Source organism: Bos indicus x Bos taurus, chromosome 17 (genome assembly GCF_003369695.1).
Source record: "Bos indicus x Bos taurus breed Angus x Brahman F1 hybrid chromosome 17, Bos_hybrid_MaternalHap_v2.0, whole genome shotgun sequence".
NCBI lineage: Eukaryota > Metazoa > Chordata > Mammalia > Artiodactyla > Bovidae > Bos > Bos indicus x Bos taurus.
The window spans coordinates 2,579,773-2,602,373 of NC_040092.1; the positions used below are offsets into that span (position 1 = coordinate 2,579,773).

General features: G+C 43.9%; 1 protein-coding gene and 1 pseudogene across 6 annotated transcripts in view; both read right to left on the minus strand.

Annotated features, from left to right (window-relative positions):
- The window catches only part of DEPDC5 (DEP domain containing 5), a 72,951-nt gene that overhangs the window by 48,663 nt on the left and 1,687 nt on the right, over positions 1-22,601 (minus strand). For all 6 annotated transcript variants that reach the window (XM_027566227.1, XM_027566225.1, XM_027566223.1 and 3 more), the window contains exons 3-19: positions 18,706-18,793; positions 17,876-17,922; positions 16,197-16,282; positions 14,912-14,995; positions 13,867-13,916; positions 12,357-12,426; positions 10,701-10,779; positions 9,739-9,800; positions 6,797-6,866; positions 5,790-5,862; positions 4,407-4,510; positions 4,047-4,121; positions 2,610-2,744; positions 1,816-1,877; positions 1,604-1,677; positions 771-840; positions 539-575 (exon numbers count right to left, since the gene is read on the minus strand). In XM_027566227.1, the coding sequence (XP_027422028.1) occupies positions 539-575; positions 771-840; positions 1,604-1,677; positions 1,816-1,877; positions 2,610-2,744; positions 4,047-4,121; positions 4,407-4,510; positions 5,790-5,862; positions 6,797-6,866; positions 9,739-9,800; positions 10,701-10,779; positions 12,357-12,426; positions 13,867-13,916; positions 14,912-14,995; positions 16,197-16,282; positions 17,876-17,922; positions 18,706-18,793 (1,266 nt within the window). The remainder of the gene's footprint in view (positions 1-538; positions 576-770; positions 841-1,603; positions 1,678-1,815; positions 1,878-2,609; positions 2,745-4,046; positions 4,122-4,406; positions 4,511-5,789; positions 5,863-6,796; positions 6,867-9,738; positions 9,801-10,700; positions 10,780-12,356; positions 12,427-13,866; positions 13,917-14,911; positions 14,996-16,196; positions 16,283-17,875; positions 17,923-18,705; positions 18,794-22,601) is intronic.
- On the minus strand, positions 5,878-6,063 carry LOC113875184 (annotated as a pseudogene).

Sequence of the window (22,601 nt, forward strand, 5' to 3'; positions counted from 1 at the left end):
TGTACAGCAGAAGCTAACACAACATTGTAAAGCACTTACACTCCAATTAAAAGAATAAAAAAATCAATCATAAAAAATGGCACCTTAATGGATATATTGCAGAAGGAAATGGCAACCCACTCCAGTACTCTTGCCTGGAGAATCCCATGGACAAAGGAGCCTGGTAGGCTACAGTCCATGGGGTCGCAAAGACACGACTGAGCAACTATGCATATATATATATATATACATATATATACACACACACACACAATGTGTATCTTTAGTCCTTTAAAACTTTCCACCCCATTCCTATAACCAACCTATGGAAAATAAACACAAGATTTTGAAAAAAAAAAAAAAAGTTTTGTTATCACCCACTTTGCAGTGGGTGATGACAAAAATATATGCAGTCATTAAGGGACCTTCCAAAGGTCACACAAGGGGAATTCAGGTCCCAAACTTGGCCATGAACTTTGTATTCAACCTCACAAAATCCTGTTGCCATGGCTCAGTTGACTCTTCCTAAAAGTGATGAAAGAAGGAAAAAAATACTCACATGTATCACGGCCATTTTTTGCTTTCTCACAGGTGGGCTGTAAAGTTAAACAGATAGTTAATCACTCCTGGAATTTGCCCTGCTGTTTATTTATTCAATGCAGAAGACTATAAAATCTTAAAATGAATTTCTCAATTTTTACTCATGACCACTGGGGAACAGGGGTATTTTAGGGCCAAAATAACAATATCAGTGACAGTCCCCAAAGGCTCTGCTCGTCAATGAAACCTACCTTCTTTCCTGCCAGTTTAATTCGTGGTGTGAAACTATTACAAAAGAGCTGGCTTTTGGATGTGTAGAAACTGTGAAAGAAACAGACAGGGTCACTCATCTAAACCCCTTTCATTTTTTTTTTAGTTTTTAAAAAAATTTTTGACAGTGCTGCATGGCATGTGGGATCTTACTTCCCCTACCAAGAATCAAACCCATGTCCAATGCAGTGGAAGTGCAGAGTCTTAACCATCGAACCACCAGGGAAGTCCTCAAACCCCCTTCATTCTAAACCTTCAGACACAATTGGAATCCCAGGCATTGATCAGCCCTCCTAGGAACGCTCACTCAGCCCTCACTGATCTTTCCAATTCTAACTTTGCTTTGTAATTACTAGGAAACATTGGTTACGTTTTAAATTATTGTTCTATTCCTTTTCCCCATAAATTGTCTCATGTGTGCTAGTCTTGATTTCTAAGTGGTCTAGAACCTCCTCCTCGAGCTGAAATCAGCAGGAACACCGAGGCCTGGTCCCAGTCAAGAGGAGGCACAGGGAGCTTCCTACAAACAGAGGGGCCCAGGCCCAGCATCAGTCATCTGTGGGCTGTGGGAGTCGGAAACTGGTGTGGAAATAAGTCCTTCTAACTTGGTCTCATGCTTTTCATCACAGACTGTAATTATGTCATGGCCATGGCTTTGCATGTAGAGAGACCTGAAGCAAATATTACAACTTAAAGTTTCCACATTTTCTTGACAAAAGATTTTATGGTAAGAGCTCAACAGGTTTGCAGAAAAAAATGGCAAGGGAGCTAACAGAATCCCTGATCACCTACGGTGAATCTGGCTCTCGCTCACCTGTGGTTTATCCAGTGAGGGATGTTGTAGTCATCCCCCAGACGGGAGTCATGAGGGGCACTCCGATTGTGCAGCTGAAAGGGAACAGAGCATGGACCAGGTGAGCTGGGAAGCAGGCGGGACCTGGAGCCACCCAGCTTCTCCGATTCTCACTATTCAAGACCACCCTGCACCGGAGCCTGGCTTTTAGCAAGCAGTGCGAGATCAGTCACCTTGAACAACGGGACAGCGTGCAGCGGCTGCTCCCCCATGCACACCAGGTCCACACCGATTCCTAAGGAACAAAAGGGAGAGTTGGGGGGTGCGCGTGATTTAAGTGGGGCCAGGGTTCGAGACACAGCTGACGTATCAGCGCTGCCCATGGCAGGTCAGAAGGAAATAGGTGCATTCCGTCTTTCTAACTTTCACCAAGTCCCCCTGCAGCTGCCACTAATCAGCGCTTGACAATCCGCCTCTGACCGCCTTGCAGGTCGTGATCTGTCGAGCAGACCACCATGTGGCCATGAACACAGTTTCAAGGCCAGAGAGGAAAGGGAACCCTGCCAGCTCAGTAAAAAGCAAAACAATTCCATCAGTTAACAGTCTCTTTACTGGCCGTCGGGACTCATGTTCCCAACTGTGTCTTGCTGTTGGAACACAAATCAAGCTGGAGGAGGGGCGCAGCTTGGGGACATCACGGAGGGAGTACCAGGTGATGCTCTGGCGCTTCCCAGGACGGGCCGATGGGCACTGGATCCTGGAAACAACCCCAAAGGGGTTCTCCAGCATCAAGTACGTTTGGGACACTCAGGGCGCCAGTTGTGTCCTTTAGAGGCAAGCAAGACACTCTGACACCTTCACACTGGCAACGAGGAACTGTGCCTGACTGTGCATTCCCAAGCCGACCGACCATGGGACTCTTTTCATCACCTGACGTTACTCAGGTCCCCAGTCCCGACACTCAGAGCCCTAAGGCTAAGCTAGGCTGTAAACACAGGGACGCAGGGCAGCGCCCCGGGCGCATTACCGTTATCTATCATCCGCTGCTTGGTCAGGATCATGAGCAGCCGGTCCACCTCGAACACGCCCACCCCGGGTGTGATCACCACAGACATCTGCCCGGTTCGGTCAAAGTTGCGGTTGATGTAGTGCTTGTCAAACACTTGAAACAGAGCAAAAAGTCCTCCGGTGAAGATGCTACAGCTTCTCAGAAACCAGCCAGTGGCCAGCGCTCCTGTTCTCTCAGACCCGATTCGTCCACGTCCCTATCAGAACGCCTGCCACCTCCTGGCCTGAGTTCACGTCTGTCCTTCCCCTTCGATGTTAAGAGCTTCTTGTGTACAGCTCTATGTCCCTGTCACCTTCGTTAATCCCCCGCTTCAAGGGCAAATACCTAGCTTGTGCAGCCTTGTGTGAGAAGTGAAAGTGTTAGTTGCTCAGTCGTGCCCAACTCTTTATGACCCCATGGACCATAGCCCGCCAGATTCCTCTGTCCATGGGATGTCCCAGGTAAGAATACTGGAGTGGGTTGCTATTTTCTCCTCCAGGGGATCTTTCTGACCCAGGGATAGAACCCATGTCCCCTGCATTGCAGGCAGATTCTTTATTGTCTGAGACACCATGCCCAAATTTCATGTGGTTAATTTAAACCATCCATAAATGGATCTGTATTGCAACTTAGAAGAATCAAATATTAATTAAGACAGTATTCGCTGCTAAATGTTACATGGCAGCCTGGAGGGGTGGGGAGTTTGGGGGAGAATGTATGTGTACGGCTGAGCTCTCTGCTATACATCATGCTATTAACAATGGTTCCTCTTGGGAAGGCTGACAGTGGAGGGAGAGGGGAGATTTTTATTTTACTTGAAGTACTTTTCTAGTATTTGAATTCTAGGAACATGGGTTCCTTCTGTCATTTAAAAAAAAAAGGTAGATTTATAAAAATTACTTAGAAGCAGTTGAGAGATTGAGTGGAAAATAATAAAAACACAGTTTTTAGGAAAATAAAGGACCCAAAGGAGGATTGCCTACAGCTCTTTACCCTTGGGACAGCATGAGACAAGCAAGTCAACTGCCAACAGAAGCCCCAAGACCTACATGGTGGCCATTGAATCCATCCAATCAGGACTTCTCTGGCAGTCCAGTGGTTAAGAATCCGCCTTTCAATGCAGGGGACATGGGTTCGATCCCTGGTGGGGGAACGAATATCCCACATGCCACGGAGCAACTAAGCACTGTAACAAAAGATCCCACATGATGCAACCAGGATCCTGCATGCTGCAACCACGACCCGATGGGCCAAATACATAAATATATAATTTATAAAGTTACTGCTTTCAGTTAATCTGCAGGGTGGCAGCTGGGGGCATCACCAGCTCGGCCTGGGTCTCTGCACATCAGTAAAGAGACGTTCACGGTCACGTGGTCAGCGAATGCCCACACACCACAGCTGCGCCTCACTCACCGTTGAAGGACAGGTTGATGGCCTCCAGGTAGTTTCCTTGTGCTGAGGTAGCATTGTCTCCCTGGGGAAAGCCCTCTGTAGCAGAAGACACAGACAAGGAACAACACCTCGTGAAAGACGGACCCGTAAGAAACGAGCGGAAGGTGCCTGGCCCCACAGGCCCCCGCCCTGCAGAGGGGACACGACTGAACCTACTGCACACACAATGACCATCGGGGTCCCCGCCCTGAGACAGACACCTGGCCAGAAGTAGAAGCCGCACTCGGCACTGGGAGGGAGGCAAGCAGGAACTTCTGCGTCCCCCAGCCTCCACCCGACCCCTCCCCTCCCAGCACACCTCCCAGCACCTAAGTGCAGTACCTGCCTGTTCCAGTCGCACCAGCACTGGGTACTGGATGAAGAGCTTTTTGATGGTCACGAGGAGTGAGGTCCACTCTTCCCTCCTCTCGTTCTGCACCACCACCCTGAAAGGAGCACCATCGCAAGGTGGGTACCAAGCAGCGACGACACATGGGACATCCGGTCCCTTACAGGGTTTCACGGAAAGGGGAAGAAGGGACGCCTGGAGCTGGGGTCATTTATCATACAACAGTACATGATGAAGTCAAATGTGTTTAACAAACATTAGCAGACTGGACTTCTCTAATGGTTCAGTGGTTAAGCATCCGCCCGCCAATGCCGGGGACAAGGGTTTGATCCCTGGTCTGAGAAAATTGCTTATGCTGCTGGGCAACTAAGCCTGGCGCCACAACAAAGAGTCGCCCCCACCAGATGCAACTAGAGGAAGACTGAGCACAGCAACGAGGACTCAGTGCAGCCAACAATAGTTAAAATGTTTTAAAAAACAGCAACGTTGAGAGGAGGCTTATAGACTTTCCACATATTCCCTCCTCTAACACATGTTTTGTCCTCCCCTTCCCCGATTCTGATCAATATTCCTCATTGGAGTGGGGTGTTTGTTGCGATTCCTAAACCCACAGGGACACGTCATCATCCGAAAGTCCCCTTATTCTTTAGGAACAAAATGCTTTAGTATCTGCAATTTGCTCTAAAGTAAAATTTAACACACACACAAACACAGGTGAAGCAAACACGGAATGATATTAACTGTTTAATCCAGGAACTGGTGCTATGGGTTCATTATATTTAGTTCATTCTTCTTTTCTGTGAGAATTTGAAATTTTTCACAGTAAAAAGCTTGGAAAGTTCAAAAGCAATGTGATACCCTAAATTGGATCCTGGAATAAAAAAAGGTGCATAAGTGGAAAAGCTGATGAACTCTGAGAAAAGTCTGAGATTTAGTTCATAGCAATGTACCAGCGTGAGGCTTCCCAGGTAGCTCAGTGGTAAAGAATCCACCTGCCCAGCAGGAGATGGGGGTTCGATCCCTGGGTTGAGAAGGTCCCCTGCAGAAGGAAAAGGCAACCCACTCCAGTATTCTTCCTAGAGAATCCCATGGACAGAGGAGCCTGGTGGGCTACAGTACATGGGGTTGCAAAAGAGTTAGACAAGACTTAAGCGACTGAGCACACACCAGTGCTCATCTGAGTTTTAACAGATGTACCTTGGTTAGGAAATGTTCAGAGTAAACTGTGTAAAGCGTATATGGGAACTCTCTGTGCTAGCTTTGCTACTTCTCTGCAAACCTAAAATTATTCCAAAGTCAAAAGGTTAATTTTTTAAGTTAGGTAAGAAACAAGCAAGGAGAAAAAAAGGCAAAAAAAGTAAAGCACCCAAACATACTTGTAAAAGTCTTCATAGAATCGCCCCTTGTGATCCTGCCTAATTGAGGCTCGGTTTATTTCAGGAAATTCATCTGAAATAGAGAAAACAACATACGTAGATCAAATTGAAGAAATTCAGTTTCTCTGCTCCCCCTTCTGGATTGAAGAACTACATCACACAAACACACACAAAAGGTAACTATATTTCTATTAAGTTGGGAAAAGTTTTCAATTAGCAATAATGGCACCTCAGATAAACCTTATGGGCTACGATACTGCCACTGTGCAAAACTAGGTTGGTTTTAAGATGGATCACAGCCCAGAGACTTCTTGCATTGACTAATGGACTGAGTCATTTTCCACTCTATCCTATCTTTTAACCGAAAAACTGGGAGAGATGGAGCAGGAAAGAAAAAATGATACAGAGTGAATCAGGATTGACATGTGGAAAGCTTAATAAAAAAATAACTTTAGGAACAGTTAGAGAGATTGGGATGGACATGTACACCCTGCTCTATTTGAAATGGATAACCAACAAGGACCTACTATGTCGCAAAGGAACTCTGTTCAATGTCATGTAGCAACCTGGATAGGAGGGGATTTGGGGGAAGAATGGATACATGTATATGTATGGCTGAGTCCCTTCACTGTTCAGTTGAAACTATCACAACATTGTTAATTGGCTCTGCTGCTGCTGCTGCTGCTAAGTCGCTTCAGTCGTGTCCGACTCTGTGCGACCCCATAAACGGCAGACCACCAGGCTCCCCCGTCCCTGGGATTCTCCAGGCAAGAACACTGGAGTGGGTTGCCATTTCCTTCTCCAGTGCATGAAAGTGAAAAGTGAAAGTGAAGTTGCTCAGTCGTGTCTGACTCTTAGCGACCCCATGGACTGCAGCCCTCCAGACTCCTCCGTCCATGGGATTTTCCAGGCAAGAGTACTGGAGTGGGGGGCCATAATTGGCTCTACCCCAGTGCAAAATAAAAAGTTAAAAAAAATATAACTTTGTAAGAGAAAGAGTTACTCACCAAGAGATTTCGCATCATAAAAAGTCCTAGAAAACAGGACCACTGTCACTTCATGACTGCAGTTCTTCTCCTAGGCATGAATACAGAAAAAGAGGGCTCAAGTTCAATCCATTTACTTCACTGTGAAGCAGCCTTCGTGAACACAGCAGTCTCAGCTCTGGGAAGCAGAGGCTCAGGTATTGGGTAACCTCCTGTAACTGTAGGCTGCATAATACAGAGGACAGAGTGCTAGGCTGACTCATGGCCCTGAAACTGACCACTATGTGACCTTGGGAAAGTTATCTGAAGTCACCGCAAATCACTGGATTTCCCTGGTGGCCCAGTGGTGAAGACTCCACGCTTCCACTGCAGGGGGCATGGCTTCCATCCCTGATTGTGGAACTAAGGTCCTGCAAGCTACGCAGTGCAGCCAAAACAAACAAACAAAAAACTGCAGATCACCAGTAAGGTGGGGGTGTCTCCTTGCTGTGGTGTGAAACAGACCAGCCCCCTGTCAGAGGATCCTGGTATTTATACCTGCTTCACGGTGTGTTTTAACCTTTTCAGGACTGTGGTTTAGAGAAGAACAGAACCTAGGGTAGTGGGATGCCAGAAGCAGACACTCCTGCCTACTTCCAGGGTCACAGGATGGGGACTGGATGCTGCTTGAGATGCAGGGGTTGAAATCAAGGCAGAGAATTACCTTTAGACTAGGACGGGGACGAGTGAGAATAAACATTTCCATGCAGTCGGGAGTTCAATGTTCTAGAAGTAGGGTGTTTACAGACGGCATGAAATTTGGCCTGCACCAGGGAGTCGGCAAGCTCAGTATCAGTTCCTCCTTGTCTTTGAAAACAGAAACCCACACTAACCAACCTCGACTCAAACTCAGCCTACTGATTGCACGATTCAGCAGTCATCATATAAGGAAGACAACATAACGCACATTGCACGTCACCATATGGTCTTCACAGCTATCTCTCAGGCAGACAGAAATCCCTAAATACAAGCCACAGGACCAAGGGCATACCTTCACTAGCCACCAACTCATTTATTGGACACCTAGCACTCCAAATGCAGCTTCAAACTCATCTGATTGGGGTGTAAGTTTTAGACAGAAAAAATGTCTGATGGTGGGCTGGCATGGGCATGTGAGCTTCTCAACTCATGTGTGATGGAGGAGGTGACATACAACAGGGTGACATGGCTCAGGACTACAGAAACACAGACAGGATGGCCTGGGGGTTACGATCCCAGGAGAGCACTGGGGGAAAGGATGGAACAGGACTAGAATTCTTGTTCTGCTTTTGCAGGCTACTGATCCCAGGCAAGGTACCTACCTCTTTCAGCTGTACTTTCCCTATCTGTGAAGAGTGACAAGAGACAGGATTCAGTGGGATAACGTAGGTAAATCACTTACAACAACATCTGGCGGTGGCGGCTTTTGTTTAGTCACTCAGCCACGTCCAGCTCTGTGCAACCCCGTGGACTGTAGCCCACCAGACTCCTCTGTCCATGGGATTTCCCAGCAAAGAATACTGGAGGGGGTTGCCATTTCCTTCTCCAGATCTTCCCGACTCAGGGGATCAAACTCATGTCTTCTCCACTGCAGTCAGATTCTTTACCGTCTGAGCCACCAGCGAAGTCCTCGGGTAGTATTGCTATTTTAACAATATTAAGTCCTCTGATCTATGAACATGAGATGTTTTTCTTTGATTTGGGTCTTTCCTTCAGCAACATTTTGTAGATTTTAGTGTACAAACCTTGCACCTTCTTGGGTAAATTATTGCATAGTGTTTTATTTCTCTGATGCTCTTGTAAATGGAATTTTTAATTTATTTCTCTTTAAAATTTTTAATTCCTTGTTTAAAAAATTTTTTTTTAATTCCTTGTTTTAATTTCCTGTTCAGATTGTTCATTGTTGATGAAATACAAATGATCTGTGTGCTGATTTTGAACTCTGGTAAATGTGTTCATTAGCTCTAATAGTTGTTTCTTTTAATGGATTTTGGGGGGTTTTCTACATATAAGATGTCATCTGTGTAGAAAGATAGTTTTACTTCTCTTCCAACATGGGGGCCTTCTTTTTCTTTCTTTTGTTGGCCTAGTTGCTCTGGCTAGAATTTCCAGTACGACACTGAATTGCTGTTGTTCCGTCCCTAAGTCATGCCTGACTCTTTGTGACACAATGGACTGCAGCACACCAGGCTTCCCTGTCCTTCACTGTCTCCCAGAGTTTGCTCAGAATCATGTCCACTGAATCAGCAATGCGATCTAACCATCTTGTCCTCTGCCGACGTCTCCTTTGGCCTTCAGTCTTTCCCAGCATCAAGGTCTTTTCCAATGAGTTGGCTCTTCACATTAGGTGGCCAAAGTATTCGAGCTTCAGCTTCAGCATCAGTCCTTCCAGTGAATATTCAGGACTGATTTCCTTTAGGATGGACTGGTTTGCTCTCCTTGCTGTCCTCCAGCACCACAATTTGAAAGCATCAATTCTTCAGCGCTCAGCCTTCTTCATGGTCCAACTCTCACATCGTGTACATGACTACTGGAAAAACCATACCTTGACTCTACCGATCTCTGTCAGCAAAGTGATGTCTCTGCTTTTTAATATGCTGTCTAGGTTTGTCCTAGCTTTCCTTCCCAGGAGCAAGCGTCTTTTAACTTCATGGCTGCAGTCACCATCTGCACTGAATACTAGTGATGAAAGCAAATATCCTTATTTTGTTCCTGAACTTAAGGGGGAAAGTCTTCACTCTCTTACCACTGAGTTTGATGTTAGCTCTGGGTTCTTCACAAGTACACTTCACCATGTTGAAGTGATTAAGGTAATTTAAATCTACAGTCTCATCAATTAGCTCTGGTGCCTCCATTAAATGCAGATTAATAGAAATAGTTTGTTTTAAAAATCTGCACTGAATAATGTTTATACAGCAAGACTTGGTGCATGAGAAGAAACATACCTTCCACTTGGTAAAGAGATCAGCAAGGAAACCATTCACAGCTTTCTCAAAATACAGATCCCCTGAAAAGAAACAATAGGAAGAAGGTGAGAATTCTCTTTATTTCTTGCTTACAAATTCTTCCCTCAGTAAAGTAATAGGAATAGGACTAGTCAAAGAGAAGGTGCTCTATCCTAAAAGTGGTTTCGACCTAGACTTTCTATTGAGCCAAATTTAATATTTACCTCACTTGCTAAGAGGTCATGGGTTCAGGGTAAAACCCATGATTGAAAAAGATCTGATAAAGTTGTGAAAAGATTGAAAAACTTTTGATGCTTGAAAAAGAGTGTATCTTCAAAATGAGAGAACCATCTAAGTGGTAAATATAAGTATTCTCACAGTGACGCTTCATGTTTGTTCGAAGGTGATCGGGCAGACCCTGGGCAGTCACTAAATTATCCCTTGCAGTTTCTGCTGTTCTTCAGCAAACCCTTGATGACCTACATGAAAAATTAATTTGTAATTTTGCTAAACACAAGCTAGAACTGCATGAACCATGAGGCTGGGGTGTTGGGCACAGCATCCACACCTCATGGCAGCTTTATCATACTCCACTTATAGTGCAGTAATTCTAATAAAATGAGACAAACTTGGTGATTTCTGTGAGTGGCAGAACATGAAATGAAAGTTATCAAAGAAGATGCTGGTTCCTGGCCATAAAGTCACTACCTCTATGACTTTTGATTCTGCACCTATAGAATAATTGAAGATCTGAGAATACAGATTTTTCCTTAATGCTTTACTACATTTCATACAATTCACTGCACATATAATATGTATATTTATTTTTAACATTTGAGGATTTATAAAGATTCAGGACATATCTTCAGAGAATGTTCAAAGATTACAGTTAATGATACCAATTTGAAGGAAACCAGAAACTTCTCCCCATCAGCATTACAACCCACACTTAGGAACAGTACCATAAATATCAAAATCCCACATTTCACAGCTCATCTGAATAAATATGTAAACCATAGCTGACGTAGAACGGAACACCACCTGCAATAAACAAAAACATAATTGCATTAAAAAGCAATTTTGGATAGAATTTCAGTTCCGCAAAATGAAAAAGTTCTGGAGATTTGTTTCAGAATGATGTGAATATACTCAAAACTACTGAACTGTACATTTAAAAATGGTTAAGGGAATTTCCTGGTGATCCGGCGATTATGACTCCACCCTTCCACTGCAAGGAGAATGGGTTTCGACCCGATTGGTAAACTATAGACCATATGCCTTGCAGCGCAGCCAAGACAATAAAGGAAAAAAGGAGTGAATTGCTATAAAACTAGGGGAAAGATTACTGTAAAATACCAATGCATGCCCACTACAGTGGCAAAAATTTTCAAACTTTAAAACTGGGTATTGGAGAAAGTAAAAAACAGGAGGTTTTATATATGGCTAACTAGGAGTATAAATTGGTCCAAAGAATTTGAAAGATAATTTGGCCTTATCTTACAGACCAGAACCTATGACATGACAAATACACTCCTAATCAGTGATTTAAGACATAGTGAGTGCAAACAAGACAGCTAAAAAAGAAAGTGGGAGGGAGGAAGGGGGAGAATACATTTTCATTACTCTTTAATAAAACTCAAAAGTAAGCAAAATGAGGAATACACTACTTAGGGTAAAATATATATGTATTGTCACTATATAAATAAGCAAATTACAAAAATAATTTTTTGTAAGACAGAGTGGTTATCTCTCAAAATTGCCCCAAGTTCCCAACTACCTTGCCTGCCCAGGAGACATCTGGTGATGTCTAGTGACATTTCTGGAGGTTGTGACTTGCAGGGGGTGGGGACGGGGGTGGGAGCTACTGGCATTTAGTGAGTAGAAGCCAGGGACACTGACCAGCCCACAGTGCCTGGTACAGCCCCCCACACTACTGCCCTTTCGGGCCAGGTGATCCTCTCTCTGGAGGGCTATGCTTCATGCTGTAACAGATTGAACAGCATCCTCCACACAACCCCAGTTGTGACAAAGATGTCTGCAGACTTTGCCAAAAGACCCCTGGGGAGGCATCATCACCCTGGGGTTGAGAACCACTGCTGGTGGGGAGGCTGTGGGTGGGAACACGGAAGAGCAGACAGGTGCTTTCACCAGGGTGGGGAAAGCCCTGGAGCCACAGCTTCTGGGCCCTGATTCCCACCAGCGTGGGGAACGTGCATAGGCGCTCAGTTTGGAATTTCCCAACTGTACCAGAGTCACAGGAGATTCCCTGGCAAAGGTCCTTTTCCAGGTTTACCAACACAATCTTCAACTCAGCTTAACTTTTGCTGTGAATTAGTGGGCACAGAAGTCTGTGACCTAGACACTCCATTTTTACATCTGATATAAACAAAAGAAAACAAAGATCACCCCCAAAGCAGAGAGATCAAACTGTAAAACCCTAGAATTTCAGGAGTCCCTGCTTTATTACAGTATTATGCCAGTCGGGCAGATGGTAGCTTGGTCACGAGCTTGATCATAAGATCAGGTTTTTGCTGGTTTCCGTTTTGTTTTTTATTTCATGACTTACAGACATCACAACATGGGGAAACAAAACCAAAAAAGCATCATATCAACCTCACCCTGGTATCTTCGCTGATATAACCACACATGACCTTCTCATTCTTGACCCACAGCTCACCAGCCTGTGCCCTAAAAGGAGACGCACACACATTATTACAAGTCCTACATAAACCAAGAAGAAATGGAGGTGCCTTCAGGGTAGCTCCCTCTACTCTGTCATTGTCACCCAAATGACCTGGTCAGTTACAGATTTCCAGAGTGCCACAGACACAACAGAAAGAATTTTCAGTGTGCACTGAATTTGTACAACAGGAGCTCTTGATTTGCGGGTCTGCAGACAACCTCTGAATCTGAGGGAGGGCTTTGGGGAACCCACGAACCGTCTAAATGATGCAATCTTTCCTGAGCACAGAATTGTACACTTTGTCAAATCTCAAAAGGGCCCATGTCACAAAGACAGTTAGAAAGCCCTGATGAACAAATTTGCTAATCCTAGCTTTGAGATAATGAGTTTCAACAAAAACAAGACGCATCGCAGTATCACAAGCAGACAGGAAGTATAAAGGCACAGGATCCCTACTCAGTGGAGCCCGTCTTTTCTTGGGCAAGCCATGCAGCATTCTGGATCTTATTTCCCCAACGAAGGATCAAACTCATGCCCCCTGCATTGGAAGCACAGTCTTAACTACTGGACTACCAGGGAAGTCCCAATGGAAGCCACTTTACTGAAAATTTTTCATGTCATTATTAAGTAATATGATATCTTCTGTCCCTGCATCTTTTTTTTTTTTTTTAATTCATTTTTGTTTATTTTTCAGTCATTGTTGTGAGATTAAGCTGTTGCTTTTTTTTTGGCTGTGCCGGGTCTTTGTTGCTGCATGGGCTTTTCTTAGCTGCAACGAGCAGGAGCCACTCTCTAGTTGTGGTGTGTGGGCTTCTAACTGCAGTGGCTCCTCTTGCTGCGGAGCACAGGCTCTGTGACGAGCGGGCTTCAGTAGTTGCGGGTCCTGGGCTCTAGAGCACAGGCTTGGTGGTCGTGTTGCATGGGCTTAGTTGCTTGGCAGCATGTGGGATCTTCCTGGACCAGGGATCACACCTGTGTCTCTTGCATTGGTAGGCAGATTCTTTACCAGTGAGCCACCAGGGAAACCCTCCTCTTGCTTCTTTATCCTGTTTTTCAAATTGTCTACAACGAACAAGCACTGTATGTAAAAATACTTAGCACACGCCTGATACACAGCATGTGCTGAACAAGTGGTACTTGACAGTGTTAATTCCATGACCAGGACACGTGTGTTGAGACTGGCCATTAAAGAATCAGAGCTCAAGTCAGAGAGAATATTCCAGAAGATCCTCTGCAGTTGGGCAGATCGAGCAGAAAAACACCCAAACTGGGTGTTCCAATGGGCTTTAAGTGTGCCTAGCAAACAGATCTGCCTGCTCCTGGACCTACTGTGTGTTTTATTATATGGACACCCACACAACTCAAAGGCTGTATGTAGAACAGTTACTGCACTGGATCCTGCTCCTGTTCACAAGCTGATGAATCAAGAGGGACACACTAGTTACCTGATGCCAGCAAATTCCACCTTCTGAGTGATATAGGCACATGTGCTGACCTAAGTGGAGAGAGAGAGAGATTCAACAACACATCGAGGCCATAAAAGGGCACAAAGAAAGTCTCCTGGCTTTCTAATCTCTTCTAACCACCCGATATTCAATTAACATGGGAGAATAGATTTATCCCACAGGGAAACCTGCTGGGGCGGGTATAACAGTAGGTTCTTAAGGGCTTGGCAGGTACAGACAATAGTAAAGACTGGGCGGATAATAAGTGGCCCGCTTCACCTGTGTATTTGTCATAGACGCTCACGTATGCACCTATATTTACATATAGAACATCTACTTCTCATTTTAGAAAATGGAACCTTCTCGCACCAAATAAAAAATACGCAAAAACATCTCTGTCTAAAAATATACAGTGTGGACATTTTACTTAGGACTTGCTGTTCCATAATTGCCAAAGAGTCCAAAAGGAGAAGTCTCTGCAGCAGCTCGCGATTGTGATGAACTGACCATGCTCAGTGGAAATGCCAGTTAAAAATAAATAAACAAGGAAAATGGGAGGAGGGGAAAGTGAAAAGCAGTCTAACCTGGAAGCAACAAGATCTCGGTTCCAGCCGAGTGTCAACTGTTTACTAGCTTTCTCGTCTTGGGCACTCACTCAACCCCTCTATCTCAGTTTTCATATATATAAATTCAGGGTAATAAATGCCTATCCACAGGAGGAGATATGAGGAGCAAATGAAATCAGGCGAAAACTTGAAAATCAAAGTCCCATTTAAATGTAAAATATTATACTTTCCCATTCAGATCAAAAAATGCAAAGTAAAACTCTGTGAAAACAAACAAGCAGAAGAAAGCATGAAAAAAAACATGAAAAGAGAATGGAAGGAGACAGACAACATCTCCACAATAATTGTCTGTGATGCTGGAATTGGAAATGATTTTATACTTTTCTTCCGACTAGACATAAATCTCCCCAGTGACATGGATTATTAACATAATAGAAAAAGTAATAGACTTTAAAAACAACAAAAAAATCACATCTTACCAAACTTTTCTTTAGTCGCCACATATCCCCACGGCCAATATATTGATCCTTAAAGGTTAATTCCACAAGGTCAAGGGTCACATCCTAAAAAGGATAATCAGATGTATGTCTCTGCATTACTCTGCCATGCTTTATAGGTGTAAGATAGTGCTCACTCACCACAGAGAAACTTTTTGACAAAAAGACAAGCACTGAAGACCATTCAGTAGTGAAAGTGAAAGTCGCTCAGCCATGTCCGACTCTTTGTGACTCCATAGACTATATAGTCCATGGAATTCTCCAGGCCAGAATTCTGGAGTGCGTAGCCTTCCCTTCTCCATGGATTTTCCCAGCCCAGGGATCAAACCCAGGTCTCCCACATTGCGGGCAGATTCTTTACCCAATGAGCCACAAGGGAAGCCCGTTCATTAGCGGAACCCTGAGAAATAGAATTTTATCCTGCCTGAGAAGGCTTTTGAGGACAGGGAAGTGTCCAACAGATATGACAGCCACTGTACCATGGTCAAATGCAAAGCATACCAGAGTAGACAGTCAGTGTTTTAGTCTTGATTTTGGTACACAAATGTGACACTGAGCTATGGGTTTTATTTCCCTAGATAATATTGATTATGTCACTTGGACAATGATTTTTTTACCTCTTAATTTTATAGCATCATTGCTCAAAGTAAAATGACAACACAGAAAGAAATTTTAGTATTTTATAAAGAATTTTATATTTAGCTTCACAAACATACATATATGTACAGAACCTTTATAGGACAAGCTTTTAAAAAAGGAGGACTTTAAATGCAACGTACATTCTGTCTATAGCCTAAATAACCTCTGTATGACCACACATTGAATAGTCTAACATTACACTTGGTGTGTTAGTTGCTCCATCATGTTTCACTCTTCGAGATGCCCACCAGGCTCTTCTGTCTCTGGAATTCTCCAGGCAAGAATATTGGAGTGGGTAGCCAGTCCCTTCTCCAGTGGATCTTCCAAACCCAGAGACTGAACCCAGGTCTACTGCATTGCAGGCGGGTTCTTTACTGTCTGAGCCACCAGGGAAGCCCTAAGTAACTCATTATTTCCTTAGAAACCTACTGTTGAGGTAAGGCATTAATCATTCCCCATACTGCTGCTAAGTCGCTTCAGTCGTGTCTGACTCTGTGCGACCCCATAGATGGCAGCCCACCAGGCTCCCCCGTCCCTGGGATTCTCCAGGCAAGAATACCGGAGTGGGTTGCCATTTCCTTCTCCAATCATTCCCCATAAGATATTCAAATCCAGAACAAAGACATACCTTAGGGTCTACAACATTCACATACACATCTTGGTAAGGTCTCAGCCGGAACACCTGAGTCACAGTCTGGTCCACACTGATAGTTTCTGAAACAGAGAAGAAATCTGGATCACATAACGTATTCTGAAAAACCAGGTAAATACATTCTTATCTATAAATGGCTTCTCAGGTGGCTCAGTGGTAAAGAATCTGCCTGCCAATTCAGGAGAATCAGGAGGTGTGGGTTCGATCCCTGGGTCGGGATGATCCCCTGGAGAAGGAAATGGCAACACGCTCCAGTATTCTTCCCTAGAAAATTCATGGGCAGAGGAGACTGGCAGGCTACAGTCCATGGGGTCACAAAGAATGAGATACAACTGAGGGCATGTGTGTGCGTGTGTGTGCACGCACACACACACACACACACAATCTATAAATACCCAAACATTCAACAAACAATACAACTGATCCCTTACCAAGGGCAAGACATGTTTTCTGTCTTCAGGAACTTAAAACTGCTTTTCAGGTGAAGTAAGACCTGAACCCAAGCAATTAAAAAATGAGAGAGAGACAGACTGAAATATATATATATATATGTATATGTATATTTAGAGAGATAGAGAAAAGAATTTAAGAAGCAACATAAGAACGTTCAAAGGGTTGTGAAAATTTAGAAGAGGAAAGAGATCGTTTCTCTTTTGGAATAAGAGTAGTGATGGTAGTCAACGAAGAAACAAACTTTCCAATGAGCCCTGAAGTCTGCTAAGCAAAAACCTTAACAGGCAGCAGAAGAAGAGATGAGAGTAAAAGGACACTCAGGATCTAGGTTTGAAAACACGTTTTCCCATCAAGTTAAAACATAAAAAAGTGGTTGACATCAAAATCCTTTAGAGAAGATTAAAAAAAAATTTTTTTTTCTTTTCAGTGCCGTTTAAGGAATTATTTTATTTGCTATCAGTTAACATTTTAGTTCCTAGATCAGCAGGGTATAGTCATTAGAAGAAAGGATTTGGATCCAGAATGAGTAAGTATTGACAGGATCACTGCTCTGGCTCCTTCACTTGCTAACACCAGGCAAACTTGCTCATCCCACCGAGACAAAGGTTCCTCCCTCACTCGAGAGCTGGTGGGAAGATCAAGAAAGATAGATGACAAACAGCTGCAGCACAGTGCCTTGCCCAGGTGCTGGGTAATCAGCGGTATATGTTCCTCTCCTGCTCCAACCCAGTGCAGACACGTAACAAATATTTTGTGAAAAAATATCATATTGAGGAAAACATGCTTTGCCAACAATTGTTTTGGAGTTTAAGTGTAGGGCTTCATCTACTTTCCTTTTGATTCTAAATATAGTTTTTGTTTTCTTGTTAATATTTACTTATTTGGCTGTGGAAGGTCTTAGTTGTGGGAACTCTTAGTTTCCTGACCAGGGATCGAACCCAGGCCCCCCGCATTGGGAGCACAGAGTCTTAACCACTGGACAACCAGGGAAGTCCCTAAACATAGTTAAAAATTTCTAGTGCCTTCAAGGTGCTGACAAATGAGATTCCTTGGCAGTTTTGGTATCTGACAATATTTTCATTAGCAGGAACACAATTTGATAAGGAGAGACGTACTGTGCCCTCATTGTGAAGGGGGGTTTCTTAAAGTTTCTGAAACAATAAAGTGTAAAAAATCTTGGAGAAGAGAGACGGAATTCTTACCTTTCTGCAAATCCTCCTTAAGTGACTTGACTTGCAAAAGCAGAGGGCTGGGGGAAAAAAAAAGCAACAAAGAGATGTTGTCAGCATTAACTAATCAGCTTTCTTTACCACCCAGAAAACACAAACAGATCACTCTGGACATATTCTAACTGGCAGCACAAGAACAGGAGAGAGTTCCTTTAGAAACCAACTCTGCACTTGTTCAGTAAGCCCCTACATCCAAACCTTCAATCTGTGAACTTTCAAAGACGTGAACGTGCGCGCCAGCCCCTGTGTGCCACCCACTGTACTGGATGACTGTAGTTTTCAAGGTACTGTGCTGTGAGATTAAACATGTTTTATTTTTTGTGTTTTTGATGTATGTATTATTTGTGTGAAAAAGTATTAGGCTGGCCAAAAAGTTCATTTGGGCTTTTCCATATGGAAGAACTCGAATACTGGCAAGCCCAATGTTCTGAACCTATTACACCACAGTACTATACAGCCGATTGTGTCAGTTGGGTACCTAGACCAACTTCGCTGGACTTAGGGACAAATTGGACTTACGGACAAACGAACTCTCAGAACAGAACTCATCTGTATGTCAGAGACTTACTGTATTCAAGGAAATGAATAAATGCTACAGAATTGTTCAGAGTTCTCCTCTCAGCTTTGTAAACAGAAAGAATGGACCCCTTTTAAAAAGATTGATTGGTCTAGCAAATCCCGGAGGGCAGGAACATTTTTATCCCAAGGCAAAGAGCCATCTCGCCCTCCATCCCCTTAGACGACACGTCACCTGGAAACAGCGGGCTGCCCAGCTAGCCCCCTGCTCCTGCTCAGATGCTCACCTGTACTCATCGTTGGGGTGGGCAATCTCCACGATGTCTCCAAGCTTGATGTATGGAAATACTTTGGGGTTCACAACTAGCTCATCGTCTGAAAGACAATTCAGGGATCTTAGGCAGCAAGCAACTCACTCAGTTGTGGATCCACAACTCAGTTGTGGTTCTCATGCTGGATCCTTACAACCCCATCATTCAGTACGACAACCCCATCTCACAGAGGAAGTTCCATTTAAAATTCCTTCTATCAAGGCTTCCCTAGTGGCTCCGTGGTAAAGAATCCACCTGCCAATGCAGAAGACATGGGTTCGATCCCAGGTCCGAGAAGATCCCACTGGGAGCCACTAAGCCCGTGCACCACAACTGTTGAGCCTAGAGCCCGGGAACCACAGTACGGAGCCCACACGCCACAACTACTGAAGCCTGCATACCCCAGAGCCTGTGCTCTGCTACAGGAGAGGCCACTGCAACGAGAAGCCCACGCTCCGCAACTAGAGAGCAGTCCCCACCTCTGCAACCAGAGAAAAGCCTGCGCAGCAACGAAGACCCAGCAAAGCCAAAAATAACGAAAATTCTTTTTAAAAATAAATAAATGAAATTTAGCTTGACTGAAGGATTTGTCCAGGAAGCCAGAGCTGGTGAGCAGCTGAGTGGGATGGTGTTCGGGGACCTTTGTCTCCAGACCTTTACCTGCCAGCCCACTGCTCCCAGGGAGAAGGCAGCTCTTCCTCTCTGGGAATTAGGCCTCTAGGGCAATTCTTTCCTTCCTCAAATGGCGTGCATCTGGCATACACCAGGATCAAGACAGCCAGGGGCCCACATACAGCACAATCCCTTCTATTTAATATTCAAAGAATTTTTCAAAATACTATCTGAATGTGACCCTCACAATAAATCTCTAGATCTAATAGAAGGAAACAAGAGATAAAGCAACTTGCCAAAGGTAGAGAGCTAGTAACGACAGTGCACGAGGACTGGTTACTAGTCCAGGGTTCCAAAACCCACAGTCTCCCACACCCCTCAAGCCAAATAAAACACCCTGGACTTGGAGGGCAATGCTTGATCAGGGAAAAAATTCACATATAGCAGAATTGAATAGACAACAGAAATAACTTGACAGAGGACAGGATGCAAGGATACAGTGTATACAGCATATAATGTATGAGAGTCTTCTTTTTCAGTCTGGAGCTGGGTACAGGAGACTTAAATATAGAGAGGATGTGATTTTATATGTTTACCTATCCTTGCCCCACGCTAGGGCTCGGGGACGGGGGAGGGAACTCTTTCAAATATAACAAACTCAGGATCATAAAGATACGGTACTTTTTGTTGTTGTTTTTTCTTTGTCTCTGTTTTAGCTTTTAGGGAAAGATGGTCTTTTTTTTTTTTCTTTTCTTTTTTTTGGCCATGTCACATGGCTTGTGGGATATTAATTCCCCAACCAGGGATCAAACCCAGGCCTTCAGTAGTGAGAGCACAGAGTCCTAACCACTGGACCATAGGGAATTCCCAACATATCCTTCTATCATGCTAAAATTATGACAAATAAATATGTCCAGATTTCAGATATAATCAGAACCAACAAGAATTCAGCCTAGGAAAGCAAAGTACTGAGTTAATCCACAGTTGCTTTTTTTGGGGGGGGGATACAGTTCCCACTGACAGGTGTAAAGCAAATCCTCTATGAAGTCTTCCTCTAACTTTCACAGTCTAACAAGTATTCCTTCCTGTTTAATCTTATCATTTCTTTTTGCATGTATGTCTCAACAAGCTGAAAGCTCCTTAGGGAGAAGGAACCTTGTCATATTCAAAATCTTTATGCTTGGCATATAGATAGGTGGTTTAGTCGCTAAGTCATATCCGACTATTGCAACCCCATGGACTACAGCCCACCAGGCTCCTCTGTCCATGGGACTCTCCAGGCAAGAATATTGGAGTGGGTTGCCATTTCCTTCTCCACTGGTATAGGTATGTACCTAATAAATATTTGTTGGATGTATTTTTTTCAATTTGATGTTTATTTTATTTATTTATTGACATACAGTTGACATACAATACTGCATTAGCTTCAGGTGTTCAGCATATGATTCAGTATTTTTGCAGAATATATACCATTATGAGCTATTATAAGATAAGAGGTGTATTCCCTCTGCTACATAATATATCCTTGTTGTTTATCTATTTGATACATAGTAGTCTGTATCCTGGAGAAGGCAATGGCACCCCACTCCAGTACTCTTGCCTGGAAAATCCCATGGACGGAGGAGCCTGGTAGGCTGCAGTCCATGGGGTCGCTAAGAGTCAGACACGACTGAGCGACTTCACTTTCACTTCTCACTTTCATACATTGGAGAAGGAAATGGCAACCCACTCCAGTATTCTTGCCTGGAGAATCCCAGGGACGGGGGAGCCTGTTGGGCTGCCGTCTATGGAGTCGCACAGAGTCGGACACGACTGAAGCGACTTAGCAGCAGCAGCAGCAGCAGTCTGTATCCATTAATCCCATACCCCTCATTTGTCCCTCCCTTTTTTCCTCTCCTCTTTGGTTACCACAAGTTTTGTTTTATATGTCTGAGCGTTTGTTCTGCATATACATTCATTTGTTTTGTATTATTTTTTTAGTATTTGTCTTTCTCTGTCTGACTTAATCACTAAGCATAATATTCTCTAGGTCTATCCATGTTGCTGCAAATGGCATTTCATTCTTTTTTATGGCTGAGTAATATTGTAGGATGTATTTTTTTTTATAGTCCTGCAGCAGACTGGGTACAGCAGGGATCTACCACTGTCTTGCACACCTGAAAAAGAACACTTACATACACTGTATTAATAGATACACTGTGTACACTGTATCCTTTTATCCTTTCCTGTGTCAAAAGTTATTTGTTTGTTCAATTCTGCTCCACAAAGGTTTAGCAGCTTCCACTGCATACAAAGTACAATGTTAACAACAGAGTGTGGTTTTAGCAGAAATTATGTTTTAAATATAGCAATGCCTGGTATAGCCTTTTCCTGGTACTTACAATGGCTACATTTATTTAGCAGCTCAAAGTAGCCTGCTGAATACTGTACATATATCACTTAATTTGATCCCTTAAGATCTTATGATATAGAAACTATTATTCTACCTTTTAGGCAGCCCTTACCTTTGGGAGGCTTATACATCTATAACACAGGGGCAGATATAAAAGTGAAAGTGAAGTCGCTCAGTCATGTCCGACTCTTTGCAACCTCATGGACTACAGCCTACCAGGCTCCTCCATCCATGGAATTTTCCAGGCTAGAGTACTGGAGTGGGTTGCCATTTTCTTCTCCAGGGGATCTTCCCAACCCAGGGATTGAACCCAGGTCTCCCACATTGCAGGCAGATGCTTTACCATCTGAGCCACCAGGGATTTTGAGCAAATATATAGTAAAATGCAATTTTTAAAACACTGTGTTGTTAATTCCAACTCCTGAAGTAAATAAGGTTGTTAGGACAGAAAGGAAATTCATTCCTCTAGAGAAAAAAAAAAAGTCATATAAATAGGTACTTCCTCATTCTGCAGATTCATAATCTCAACATGCTAAGAAAAATGGAGAAATTACCCTAAAGAGCTGGAATTTCTAATTAAGGTAAACTAGAGGCTTGCCCAAGGAGAAGGCAATGGCACCCCACTCCAGTACTCTTGCCTGGAAAATCCCATGGACGGAGGAGCCTGGTAGGCTGCAGTCCATGGGGTCGCTGAGAGTCAGACACAACTGAGTGACTTCACTTTCACTTTTCACCTTCACGCATTGGAGAAGGAAACGGCAACCCACTCCAGTGTTCTTGCCTGGAGAATCCCAGGGACCGGGGAGCCTGGTGGGCTGCCGTCTATGGGGTCGCACAGAGTCGGACGACTGAAGCGACTTAGCAGTAG